Source organism: Diabrotica virgifera, chromosome 10, assembly GCF_917563875.1.
Source record: "Diabrotica virgifera virgifera chromosome 10, PGI_DIABVI_V3a".
Taxonomy (NCBI): Eukaryota; Metazoa; Arthropoda; class Insecta; order Coleoptera; family Chrysomelidae; genus Diabrotica; species Diabrotica virgifera.
Window position 1 is genome coordinate 32,626,154 of NC_065452.1, and position 14,762 is coordinate 32,640,915.

Consider the following 14,762-nt stretch of genomic DNA (forward strand, 5'->3'; position numbering starts at 1 on the left):
GACAAACGGACAATAGATGGAATACCACGATACAACAATGGAGACCATGGATAGGAAAACGAGCAAAAGGACGACCCCAGATGAGATAAGGAGATGACATTAGAAAGATAGGAGGAACACACTGGAAACAGAAGCGAGTGGAGGAAACTGGGGTAAGACTATATTCAAAATTTTACGAATTAAAGGGTAAAAGAAGAAGAAGAAGATTACCAACACCTAAAAGAGACAAAATAAATATAATCGCTAAAAGTGAATATTATGGTTTAAGTTTAAAGTTGTGTGTCCATGTGTCCATATTTTGTTAAAGACTTTGTGTAACATTTCTACTGGTTCGTTTGCGTTGGCCTTTATTAAATCTTTTAGCCACTTTAAACGAAAAACGATGCAACTAATTGCGCAATTAATTGCACAATTTCTTGCATAAATAGAAATTGCATTGTGTCATACGAAAATTGCACAGAAAAGCTGCAACTTCTTGCAACAATTTCTTGCTGCAAGAAGTTGCAGTTAAATAGTACATGTCCTATTTTTCATGCAATTTTTTCTGCAATTTGGTTATATTTTTAGTGACTTTTAAGGCTGCACTGTTTGTTTTTCTAGCATTGACATTCTGTCATCCAAAATTTCAAACTAAACAAATTTTTTAACAAAACTAGAGGAACTTTTTACCAATTTCACGCTGCACAGATAACATTATTCTGGTGTATAACTTTAATTATGCAACATAGGGATTAAAAAAAGTATTTTCTATTTGTATTTCTTGCAACTTGTTTCCTTTTGTAAATGAATAATGTATTATAGGTATACATAGTTGCATTAGGTATTAATTGATTTTGTTATAATAATCTAACATTTTTAACCTAATATCTGATAATTCTACTCAAAAAATTACAGTTAATTTATAAAAATAACATAACCTTAAATTTATGCTATTTTCAAAGTTTCTGTCTATTTCATGTCAGTTTATGCAATTGTTTGCACCGTGTAAAGTGGCTATATCAGAAGGTTGACACTTCCAGCGTATTTGTCATTTTTTAGTTGTTTCAGTGTGTTTTGTATTTCTGTTTTCGTAATTTCATCTGTGCGAACGTTTAACTTCTCTATTTCATTTTGTTCGTCTATATCCAGGTCGTTTTCTTGCATAGCTATTCCTGACATTTTCAGCGTATCATTTGTGTAATTCCTTTTATCTTTTCTGGCTTTAACAGGAAAATTAAAAAATAGTCACAATATTAAAAAAGTATTTATTTGTAATAACTAATATATACATTCGCTAAAGTGGACTATATAACAATAAACACGATTTTAACATTAATATTTTTAAAAAATATATAGTTGTGGGCCTCGACGTTGATTACAACAACTGAGTATTACGTCGTTAATATTTAATGACAACAATAAAATTGTGCTACTATATAATACACTGCAAAATGGCGGTCAAAGAAAAGTCGACCAATATACAACGTTTAAAATTAAAAAAGAAAACGGGAAAAAAAACCTGGAAAAGTGGTCTATACAAATGGCGATACTTTTGCCGTCGCAGAACGTGTCGTATTGTGGTTGACTCACTGAGCTGAACCTGGGTCTGTCCATACCCTAGAAAAAAAAAACAGACACAAAACAGACAATGTATTAGTATGGTTGTATATATAAACAAAAACAACATTTACTCGAAAAAACACCTGGCTGCGATGTCATTAGTGGCTAGATTTAAAAATCAGTTTCTGAGAAAAGCTACTATAAAATTACTCTATCTTTGCAATGGAGTGATCAAAGGTGACAGAAGTGATTATGATACAAACCTGGCAAACCACCCCAATGGGTATACAGACCTATATAAGTCACTCCTGTGATTTAAAAGCTTTCTGAGAAAATGATCCTAAAAATACTGATCTGACTGAATAATTGAAGCCAGAAAGCAAGTTCCATCGCACAAATTTGGATTTGGAGAAAGCCATTTTAGTAGTGACCAAGTGCATAGGGTCAATAAATTCATAGAAATGGCATTTCGAGAAAAAAGTTTGCATCACCGTCTTCCTGGACGTGGCCCCAGTTTTTGACAAGGTATGGCATAATAGATTAGTATAATATAGTGTGGAAGGCACTTATGGAATAAAATTATTTCTGTCCTTGTTTCAAAAAATTATAAAAAACTCTGAGACCTGTCGATTTTTAAATAAAAATGTGCACTTGCTAAACATAAATTTAAATGTACATGGTGATTCATGTAAGTCTGGCAGAATTCATAGGCTTTAGTTTTAAGGGAACACCCTGTATATTTTTATATTTTAAAAAGCTGATTAATAACCTGGTTTCAACAAACGTTATTATGTAGCGTGTACTATGAATAATACAGGCATGGGCGCCCATATAAAAATTTTTAGGGGGGCAGACGTGAAGATGTTACCTACACAGTACATTTTGTATACATTGAATGACAATAATAGTTTAAAGCACAAGTGTGAAGATAATGTTCTTGTAAGATGTTCTTAGAAGCTACTTCACAACCTCATCTCAAAAAAGTGTATTATGTAGGGTTTATTATGAATCATACAAGGTGAAATTTTGAAATTATTTATAAATTCCGTCAAGACATTAAATACAAATAAAACCCAATATATTTATGCTTACTTTAGAAATGCCTTTATTTAAAGTAGGTATGCTAAATTATTAATTTCAAAATTATATGTAGGTATTTAATATCTTGACGAAAATTGTACATAATTTTAAAATTTCACCTTGTATTATTTATAATAGTCCCTACGTAACACACTTTTTTAATGTGGGGTTGTTTAACAGATTCTAAAAACATAAAAATATACAGAGTGTTTCATTAAAATTAAAGATCATGAACTGTGCTATACTTGTGTGAATCACCCTGTATATTTTAATTTATGTTTAAACAGTACATATTTAAATTTAAAGTTGATATTTCCTAGCGTTTTTTATAATTTTCTAAAATAAGGACACAAATAATTTTATTCCATAAGTGGTTTCCACACATTATAATTTCAAAATTTCACCCTGTATTATTCATAATACACCATATATGATATAGTTCGTTGAAATCAGATTGTTGAGCAGCTTTTAAACATATAAAAATATATAAGGTGTTGCACTAAAAATAAAGCTTATGGACTATGTTAGGTTTGCGTAAACCACCCTGTACATTCAAATTTAGGTTTAAAAAGCGTATACTTATATTTAAACATGGACGGGTCTTAGCGTTAAAATTTTTTAAAACAAGGACAGAAGTAATTTTATTCCATAAGAGCCTTCCGCCCTATATAAACTATGCTATTATCTACCAGAGCAATACTCTACACTCCTAGAATCGTATACACAAGGACAAGATACAAGATATTTCAGAATCAAGAAGGAGGAAGCATACCCTGATTTGAGAAAGGTTTGAGCTAATGTCCCACAGCTTCTTGGAAGGGAAGTGTCCTTGGATCAGCTGTATATATTTTATATACCAAAGATACCCTTGAACTAAAGATTTTGTTCAAGAGCTGGCTCAGAAAAGGACGTAGAAATGGTCATATAGACAAATCTTCAGCGCAGTAAAACGTCTTCAGCAAAACCTACTGTTGTTATGAGAAGATTCGATGTTACCTTGATACAAGACTCCTGAATTAAAAGCTTATAGAGTCTTCCCGAGGAATTGTATCATAGTTACTAGATGTACAAATGTACAATAAGCCAACAGACAGTTTTCGCAGTTTCAAGAGGATAAAAAAGATGCTTTTTGCTTCTAAGAAGCTACAAGTCAAAACAAAGATCTCAATTTTCAATTGCGCTACTTTCCTGCATCACTAGATATCAAGCTTGTACCTACTCATTTTGGTTTAACTACAGATATGTTTAGCTTCCACCAAGTTATCTTCGATTAAAACAGCATCGTCAGCCAACCCTAAATGATCCAGTCTCCCTTTATCGATGTTTACTTCAAGGTTATTCCAGTGGGGCATGTTTAAATATTTTTAGGATGACAGTAAACAATTTTTCCACCTACCTCTACCGAAAGTATACTTTTCCGGACCTGATTGTAGGGAGCAAAGTTGTACTTTTTTCCTACCTAGGGAGGAAAAGTAAAAGTGACGTCATGGTATTTCATTCATGAAATATAAATTATTGACGTCCTGTACAATATCTATTTTCTATTACGTAAGTATCTATACATTTTAAAGTTTATTTATAAAATACCCTGTATTTTGCAGAATGGTAAAAAATAGTAAATTGTTATTTCGATTTAACAATGTTTACATTAATAATTTGACTTATATTTCACAGTTGACAGTTATATTGTACCTATTTGTTAGTTTTAGTTCTAATAAATTTTGCTGGTTAGTTACATAAATAAATTAAGTAAAAATGAAAAAATTACTTGTTATTTGAGGAAGGTGGAAAAACCATATATATAACATGGGAGTAGAGTTCCTTTTCCTCCCTTGAATGAGAAACTTCATTCTCGGGAGAAAAAGTAGCACTTTCCTGCCTTGTTATACAAATAGCTATTTCCACCTACCTCTACCGAAAGTATACTTTTACTAACCTGATTGTAAGGAACAAAGTCGTATTTTTCCTCCCTAGAGAGTAAAAGTACTTTTAGTAGAAAGGAAAAGTAAAAGTGATGTCATGGAATGTCATTGATGAAATAGCTATTTGTATAACAAGGGAGGAAAGTGATACTTTTCCTCCCGAGAATGAAGCTTACTGCCCGACGCGTAGAGGAGGGCAGTAATCATTCAAGGGAGGAAAAGGCACTTTACTCCCATGTTATACATATGGTTTTTCCACATTCCTCAAAAAAAACAAGTCATTTTTTCATTTTTACTTAATTTATTTATGTAACTAACCAACAAAATTTATTAGAACTAAAACTAACAAGTAGGTATAATATAACTGTCAACTGTCAAATATAAGTCAAATTATTAATGTAAACATTGTTAAATCAGAATAACAATTTATTGTTTTTACCATTCTGCAAAATACAGAGTGTTTTTAAATAAACGTTAAAATGTATAGATACTTACGTAATAGAAAATAGATATTGTACAGGGCGTCAATAAGATATATTTCATGAACGAAATACCATGACCTCACTTTTACTTTTCCTCCCTCCTAGGTAGGAAAAGTACAACTTTGCTCCCTACAGTCAGGTCCGGAAAATTATACTTTCGGTAGAGGTAGGTGGAAATAACTTATTGACGCCCTGTAGCATATTCTATTATCTATTACGTGAGTATCTATACACTTTAACGTTTATTTATAGAGCACCTTGTATTTTGTAGAATGGTAAAAACAGTAAATTGTTTTAGTTTTAGTTCTCTAACATAATTTTGTCAGTTAGTTATAGACGGAGAGGCAGCGCTGAAAAATCTATTTCAATTTACTAAAGCTAGATTTTTCACAGTTGATTACTGTGAGTGTGTAGGGAAACATACTGCGGTCGGTCAAGCGAAACGTAGAACAGGGGTTACTGAGAGGGTATCAAAATTGCATTCCTACGATGGTAATTATTTCCATTTACTAAGGCTGAAAATCAGTACACACATTCTAAATTAAATATAAATAAAAGTTATTATAGTCGGTCAGCTGTATGACGGGACATAGCCGGTCGGTCGGCCCCAATAGTCGATTGAAGAAATGAAGCATTTTGGCTCGAAATTTTTTCGTCCAGCATGGATTTACTTGAAATTTTCACAGAAGGTAGGGAATAGTCCAAGGATTATGTTCTATATCATGCCGCTATCATACGCTAAAACCTTGGGGGTGGTTACCACCCCATCTCGGGGGTGGGAATTTTTTATTACATTTTAACTATGCAATTCGATGGAAAAAGTGATTCTAAGAAAAAAATGTTTTCTACATTTTCTTCGTAAAACTAATATTTTTCGAGTTATTCGCGCTTGAATATAACAGTTTTTCGACGAAAAAATCGACTTTTTTAGAGGGTTTTTTGAGAATACCTCGAAAAATATGCATTTATTGAAAAAAACTGTAGATATCAAAATTGTACCTTTTAGTAACACAAACCATAATATTTTCCAGTAATATATTTAAAACCAATACAAACCGAGATACGACATGTTAAAGATTAGCTGTTTTCGTCAAATGAAGAATTTGAAATATTTAAAGCCAAATAATGGGAAAAATTTGCATTTTTCGAGGAAAACTTAAAAAATCTTTTTTCAAGTAAACAGACCTTTCAAAAAATAATAATAAAAGGATTCTAGCATGAAAATTAAGCGACTTATAATCAAAAAAATGTCGGTACCTGCTTTTCTCTACGAAAAAATCAGTGAGAACAACCCCCTAACTACCTTCCTATTTCAAAATTGGTCTTTACCTTTCTGTAGTTCCTTTTATATTTATATTATCAATAGACTCAAGGAGTTTGATCTATTTAAATGGCCTAATTTTGGAAAAATTGGAGTTTTAAAGAAAAATTGATTTTTTGCAATTTGGTATTTTTCACCTTTGCTTCATAATATCTTCGAAAATACTGAAGATACGAAAAAAATTATAAACTGCTAAATTGTAGCTTTTTTAATGACTAAAATTACCCTGTACATAGATTTTCATTACAGTGAACAGTTAGTCAGATACAGCTGTTTAAATCCTCTATTTACCAGCAAACACCCCCTTATTTGAGCCCTTTAAACCCGCCCCAATTAAAAACTAAGCGATCTTACGGAATTTAATTTACACAATCTTATAGCTCTTTAAAAATCCTACAAAATCATTTTTGAACAAACTTTTTATCGCCAAAAATATATAGAATATTTTTCGAGGTATTCTTAAAAAACCCTCTAAAAAAGTCGATTTTTTCGTCGAAAAACTGTTATTTTCAAGCGCGAATACCTCGTGAAGAAAATGTAAAATACATTTTTTTCTTAGAATCACTTTTTCCATCGAATTACATGGTTAAAATGTAACAAAAAATTCCCATCCCCGAGATGGGGTGGCAACCACCCCAAGGCTTTAGCGTATGATAACGGCATGATATATAAAATGATCCTTGGACTATTCGCTACCTTCTGTGAAAATTTCAAGTAAATCCATGCTGGTCGAAAAAATTGCGAGCGAAAATGCTTCATTTCCTCAATCGACTATTGGGGCCGACTGACCGGCTCTGTCCCGTCATACAGCTGACCGACTATAATTACTTTTATTTATATTTAATTTAGAATGTGTGTACTGATTTTCAGCCTTAGTAAATGGAAATAATTACCTTCGTAGGAATGCAACTTTGATACTCTCTCACTAACCCCTGTTCTACGTTTCGCTTGACCGACCGCAGTATGTTTCTCTACACACTCACAGTAATCAACTGTGAAAAATCTAGCTTTAGTAAAATGAAATAGATTTTTCAGCGCTGCCTTGATCTATTACATAAATAAATTATTTAGAAATAAAAAAATGACTTTGTTATTTGAGGAAAGTGGAAAAATCATATGTATAACATGGGAATAAAGTGCCTTTTCCTCCCTTGAATTATTACTGCCCTCATTCTCGGGGGGGAAAGTAGCACTTTCCTCCCTTGTTATACAAATAGCTAATAGTGACATATTACCACTCATCCTGGTAGTGTCATCAGTATATTGCTTATATAGTATATTTTTCGTTTATTTTTATCTCTTTTGCTTTGTTTTGAATCGCTATCTGAAATACCTCACCTACAAAAACTTTGAGCAGTAGAGGGGGTACACCAGATAGATACCCTTGTACACCTCTTGTTATTTATATTTCTTTAGTTAGCAACGAGTTTTTATATACAGCTTTACTAATTAATTCCAACATACATTTTGAATAATTTGTATCGAATCCAATTTCCTTAAATGTGTCCACCATTGTTTGATGTTTCATATTATCAAAATCTTTTTGATAGTCCATAAATGCTATAAAACGTCTTTTCAGGTCATAACATTTTTATGTAGTCCATTTCATAAAGTATATGGCTTCTGCCGTACTCGTTGCGATTTTAAAACCACATTGGGTTTTACCACTGACTTCGTCACATTTTTTGTAAATTCTTGAATGAAGACTTTTTGGGATAATTTTCAAAGCATGACACATCAGCAGAAAACTATCAACGTGAATTGAAGCTATTCCGGTGGTATTACTCCTCGGTCATATCCGATAGAGATGTTCTAGTTTCATTAATTTCAATATTTCAGCATACATGTTATCTACCCTATACTACAATCACAAAAAAGATGCACTAGAACTAAACACGCCGACACTTTGAATGTTATGACGAGCACCCCCAAATCAAAATAATTTACGATGTATATGTTACTGGCCAAACCCAATTTCAGGATAAACTAGTTGGGTCTAGGCCAAACTAGTTTGTCCTGAACGCGATAGGATAAACTAGTTGATACAGACCAGGCTTTATCGTCGCCCCTCCCCACCCCGTTAGGTAAATTATTCCGATTCGTTTTTTTTTGCACAAACTTACTCAAAAAGAGGTCCTTATAACAAATCCACAGGGTGCCGGGAGGTGCCGCGGTCGGAAAATTGTTTAACACGTTGACGGACAGAACGTATATAGACGTCTTATTTCCATTAATATAATGTGACACAACGTCTATAAACGTTGCATTTTTCCCTATTCTACTTTTCAAAATACATATATAGTGTCACAACACTCGCTTATACATTTGACGCACTGTCTGTCAACGTGTTAAACAATTATTTGTTTAAAAAAAATAATTTTTTCACTTCGCACAACTTTTTTTAGATTCTTTGAGTCATTCTGAGCAAAAAAGGTCTCTTGTGATTTTTCTCTAAAATTGATTGTTGTCGAGTTTTATGCTATTTAAAATTTGAAAAACGCGAAAATAACCATTTTCAAGGTTTAATAACTGGGTTAAAAATAATTTTTATAAAAGTCAGAAACTGACCAAATCAAAGTTTAAAGTCTCCCCTACGTGATCCTGAAGAAATTTTGTGTCATTAATTAATTACTAAGCTGTTATTTTTAATTATTATCAATGAGCGCTAAGAGCGTATTGAGGCGGCGGCCGTCAATGTGAGTGCGAGTAAAATGCACCATTGTATTGCCGGAATGGTGCATCTCTTTCGCACTCACCATTGACGGCCGCCTAATACGCGCATAGCGCTGACTGTTAAATATTAAAAATAACAGCTTAGTAATAAAATAATGACAAAAATTTCTTCAGGATCTTGTAGGGGGGCTTTAAACTTTGATTAATCACTTTCTGACTTTTATAATAATAATTTATAACCGAGTTATTAAGTCTTGAAAATGGCTATTTTCGCGTTTTTTTAAATCGCATATAACTCGACAACTATCAATTTTAGAGAAATTTTAAGAGATTTTTTGCTCACAATGCCCCAAAGAATCTAAAAAAGTTTGCCCAAAGTGAAAATATTAATTTTTTGAATATGTTTAAAAAATTGTTTAAACAATTTTCCGGCCGCAGCACCTCTCGGCACCCTGTGGATTTGTTATAAGGACCTCTTTTTGAGTAAGTTTGTGCAAAAAAAAACGAATCGGAATAATTTACCTAACGGAGGCGACGATACAGCCTGTTCTAATAGGATAAACCAGTTTAGCTTAGGCTAAAGTAGTTTATCCTCATATTAAACCTAATACGGACATTGCAGGATAAACTAGTAGTCCAGAGAAATAAGGTTTTTGTCGGGACACTTTAGCAGCCAGGTTGCAAATGGATTTTTGGGTACTATATACCTAATACATTATAAATACAAAAATGCCCGTCACAGTTCGGACGAGAAAATTAGTTATTAACAAATAAGGGTCAAAAATAGCAGCTTTCTCGTTTAAATCGCTACAGGTAAAAATAGGGCAATTAAATATCTTATTTATAATATTCTTCTTTTTGTAGATGAGCCAAGGTTTAAAATGGCACTTTTTGAATTTTGGTCCGATCCTTTTTTGTTTCGGAAAGTGCAAAATAAGACTAAAATTTAAAAAATAAAAAATGTGCTATAACTTTTGCGAAAATGGCCTTAAGACTTTCATATTGCACAAAAATTTGATTCAAACATTCCATATAATGCACAAAAAATTTTAAGACGATTCGTCAATTAGTTTAAATTGTATTCAATTTGTTTATCACAAAGAGCTTTTTTTTCGCAATGTTGGATTTCTAAAGCTGGTATTTATACGAATTTTTGCCTAGGTTAATTAGGTTCAAAGTTAGCCACTTTTATTATTTAATTCGCACTTACTTCTATATACATCAAATTCTCCTGTAACAGTGTTAGTTACCATACTACTACGAAACGGCTTGTCCGATTTTTATAAACTTTTACACATAACTTATATATCTTCAACTTCAAAATAGCTCTAGTTAGGTTGCTTAATTGTTATAAACAAATTAGCCGTCAATTAAATAAAAGAAGTGGCTAACTTTGACCGTACTTAACCTAGAAGAAAAGTTTTTCTTTGAAAATTCGTATAAAAATACAGTAGAACCTCGATAACTCGGATTAATCGGGACCGCGGCCGATCCGGGTTATCGAAAATCCGAGATAGCCGGAGAATATGGTAAAAATTAATAAAATACGGTATACTTACAGATAAACTCCGTTAGAATTGAAATAACATGAAATATATTTATAAATATGCACAGTACCTACTCATTAAAATTACTAAAAAAAACACCAAACACAAACGGAAGCGAACAATACAAGACACACAATACAGTCACAACGATGTAATGTTATTTAAGAACAGTGAAAACTAAAGACCATTGTTTATAAAAGAATTTTTTAAATAGTCTTTCCTAAACAATGCTAAGACAGTTTGAAATAGAAAGGGATAGGTACTACAGACAGGTGGCTGTTGTTTCTGCGGCGTGTGCTACGAGTCATTTTTAATATCGTATAGTTCAAATTACACACATACACATTATCTCTCAAATATTATATTACATACATTTTTATTGTTGAAAGGTTTGTCTGATAATTAACTATTTTGATGGGAAATAAGCCACAATTAAATTTAAAAATAATTTTATTAACGTTTCGCGACACCCAAATCGGGTCGTTGTCAAAATACAAAATATTGAAAATCAAAATGTTTATCTGATGAAAATCGGTCCGGGTTAGCCGGACTTCCGGGTTAGCGGGGGCCGACTTATCGGGGTTCCACTGTACCCGTTTTTTAAATTCCATTGTAGTTTTAGCCTACAGTCAATATTAACAAAGTTATTCAATTTGTTTATAAGCCAAAAATGACTCTATTTTATTAAAATGTTTTTTTAAGTGATAAAAATGATTTTTAATGTTTTTTTAAATGCATTGAAAAGATGAATTTTCTTCTTTCATGTTGTTTTCACAGAATTGCTGTATCATTATTATTTTCTGAGCAATAACATTGCGAAAAAAAAAGGTCTTTGGGAAAAACAAATTGAATAAAATTTAAACTAATTGACGCATCGTCTTAAAATTTTTTGTGCATTGTATGGACTGTTTGATTTAACTTTTCATGCAATATGAAAGCCCTAAATTCATTTTCCCAAAAGTTATAGCAAAGTTTTTATTTTCGAAATTTTAGTTTTATTTTGCAATATCCGAAGCAACAAATAATCGGACCAAAATTCAAAAAACGCTATTTTAAACCTTGGCTCATCTACTAAAAGAAAAATATTATAAATAAGACATTTAATTACCCTATTTTTACCTGTAGCGATTTAAACGAAAAAACTCTCATTTTTGACCCTTATTTGTTAATAACTAAATTTCTCGTCCAAACTGTGACGGGAATTTTTGTATTTATAATGTATTAGGTATATAGTATCCAAAAAAACCATTTGCAACCTGGCTGCTCAAGTGTCCCGAACATGGTATATTTTTGCCTTATTTCCCTGGTGTATAGACCTATTATAAACATTATAGTATACCTACAAAGCCAACATAAATAGATAAACTGAATAAAATACTGTGTAATTTAAAAATAATCATTTTTATTAAAACAATAATGATTCGTCGTTAAAACTAATGGACAATTGGGAATATGTAATAGAGACAAATGCTAAGGATAAGAACAAATAAATGTATACCATCTGAACATAAAAAGTAGACTAAGAATAAAAAATATCAGAACAAATAATAGACTATTTTGGACATATGCTTCGAAGAAATGGTCTTGCAAATCTATCCATTCTGGAAAAGTAGACGACAAAATAAGTCAAGGTATGTAGATCTCCTACACGATACATGGGCCATTATTGTTACTATTATTGACGCTCCCTTGTCAGATAATGCTAGAATGGCAGAATATAGAGAAAAATTGAGAAACATTGGAAAAATCAGCTAATAGCTTCATATTACGATACCTGCAACAGGTTAACGGCTAAGAAGAAGAAGTATTTTTGTAGAAAATACTTTTTTCCCAATACCCAATACCCAAATTAATGATGTAAAAAAATGTCCGAAGTGAATTTTTTTAGTGAAATTGTTTAAACAATTTTTCGATTACGGTACCACCTGACACCCTGTGGATTCGTTATAAGGACCTCTTTTTGAGTAAGTTTGTGCAAAAAAATCGAACTGGAATAATTTACCTAACGAGGGCGACGATACATCTGGACTATAAATAGCACGATTTGAACATAATATACAGTAATATTATTTAATTTCTAGAATCGGTTGTTTGTGTGAATCAACTTTTACTAAATGGCATTGGGAAGAGTATACTTTAACTAGTTGGAGTCTACGTTTACTAGTAAATGTTGAATAAAAATCTTCATTTTATATTTATAATCAACTTTTACTAAAACCAGCTGTTTGAGTCGACTCGAACTAGGAAAAGTCAACTCCAACTGGATAATCAACTTGAACTGTAACATTAACATATATAGTAGGGGTGGCCAAACTGTGGCTCGCGAGCCACATGTGGCTCTTTGAAGGATTATTTGTGGCTCTCAATAAATGTACCTGAATTACTTTTAATTTTTGTGTTTCAAAATGTTCTACATTACTGACAACAAATGTAAAAGGCTGTGTAACATCAGAACTTAGACAAGGATACTCCGTATCACCGTTGCTATTCAATTTGGCCTTAGAATATGTAATAAGTAAAATATCATCTGAGTTGACAGAGCGATTTGCAAATCAAGGATCAAAATTGTTGTTGGCCTTTGCTGATGATCTAGTTGCAGTCGCTCATCCTACAAGAGATGTGAGAGAGATGTTTTCACAACTCGAGGAAGAAACAAGTAGTATGGGCCTTCGAATAAATGAAGAGAAGACAAAATACATGCTAATAACCAAAAATCCAATACCAAGAGTTAGGCAGAACATAACTATTAATGACCACTACTTTCGAAGTAGTAAAAGAGTTTAAATATCTAAGGACGGTAATCACAGATAACCAAATATAAAAAGAAGTCTCAGCAAGGATAGCTGCGTGGAATAGAGCATTTTACTCCCTATCATCATTATTGAGATCTAAGCTGCTAAAAAGACAATATAAATTAAGACTGTGCATGCCAATTATTCGCCCAATTCTTACATATGGAAGTGAAACATAGACTATACATCAGTGGGAAATAAATAAGCTGCTTGTATTTGAAAGGAAAGTTCTCAGAATGATATTTGGTCCTCAAAGAGTTTGGCCTCAAAGGAGCTTGGCCAGCCCTGAATATTAAATAATAGCGGTGATAAGACGCAACCCTGCCGCACTTCTCGCCGGATTCGTATATTTTCGGATTTTGTATGCTGTATTTGAATTATTGCCGTTTGGTGCCAATACAGTTCTGAGATAATCCACAAGTCTTGGACGTCTATTCCAGTTGTTCTCAGAATATCGCTCATCGTTTGATGGTTAACGTAGTCAAATAATATTCGTTAATCAATAAAACATGAATATACATCTACGTTCATGTCCTGTATCGTTGTGTTAATATATTTAAGCTAAAAAGAGCTTCTCTTCTATTCTTAATCCATTTCGAAAACCAAATTGTCTCTGAAACTCACAGTTCGCGACGATTGACAGGATCGTGGAGAAGGCGCCGCAAAACTGAATTGGTGATTGTGTATGTCTATGGTACTGAAAACATCGTCAGACATATAAAAGCTAAGACAGAGCCGTGCGGTACATCTTTTCAATATGATGCAAGTCTTCGAAATGCCGCCCCCTAAATATTATTGAAACCTAATACTAGTATTTATGTTTATTAAATGAAAATACACAAAATGAATGAAAACTTTTATTTTAAAAACAAAACATACTTAAAATTAAATGAAATATGTATTAACATTAAATAACATTTATGAAAATTACAATGTTATCCTTTTGATTTTAATTTTGGCAAACTCGTCAATCAGATTGATGTAGTCTAAAGTAGCAGCTAGTGAGGACTCTATTGAAATAAGTGCTAATTTTTTTAGTTTTGTTTGTCTTATGGAGCTTCGTATATGGTTTTTAATCATTTTTAGTTTTGAAAAACTTCTTTCCCGAAGTTACCGAGACAGAGAGTGTTAATAAAATTCTTAAGGCCGGTAGTTTCTGCACCTCGCATGACAAAATAACCGGGGTTTAATCGGGATAGATATTACCGGCCCTTAGTGATACAACTAAGGGCCGGGTACTATTTGGGTATAAAGAAATTAGGTTATTTTGGCACAAATAGTTCAAAATCTCTAAAGGTTTCATGGAGTATGGTATCATTTGGGATAAAGCATGCGATAATTCTTCGGGAAAATCATTTGCCTCTATATCCGATTCTTTTTCTATGAAAAGTATTGAATGAAGATTT

At 32.4% G+C, this 14,762-nt stretch overlaps 1 protein-coding gene across 1 annotated transcript in view; it reads right to left on the reverse strand.

Moving 5' to 3' along the window:
- Positions 1 to 1,230: 1,230 nt before the first annotated feature.
- LOC126893201 (glycine receptor subunit alpha-2) overlaps positions 1,231 to 14,762 on the reverse strand; it is a 191,542-nt gene continuing 178,010 nt past the window's right edge. Inside the window, exon 8 of the mRNA XM_050663167.1 lies at positions 1,231 to 1,596. Coding sequence (XP_050519124.1) covers positions 1,438 to 1,596 — 159 coding nt within the window. The 3' untranslated portion in view covers positions 1,231 to 1,437. The remainder of the gene's footprint in view (positions 1,597 to 14,762) is intronic.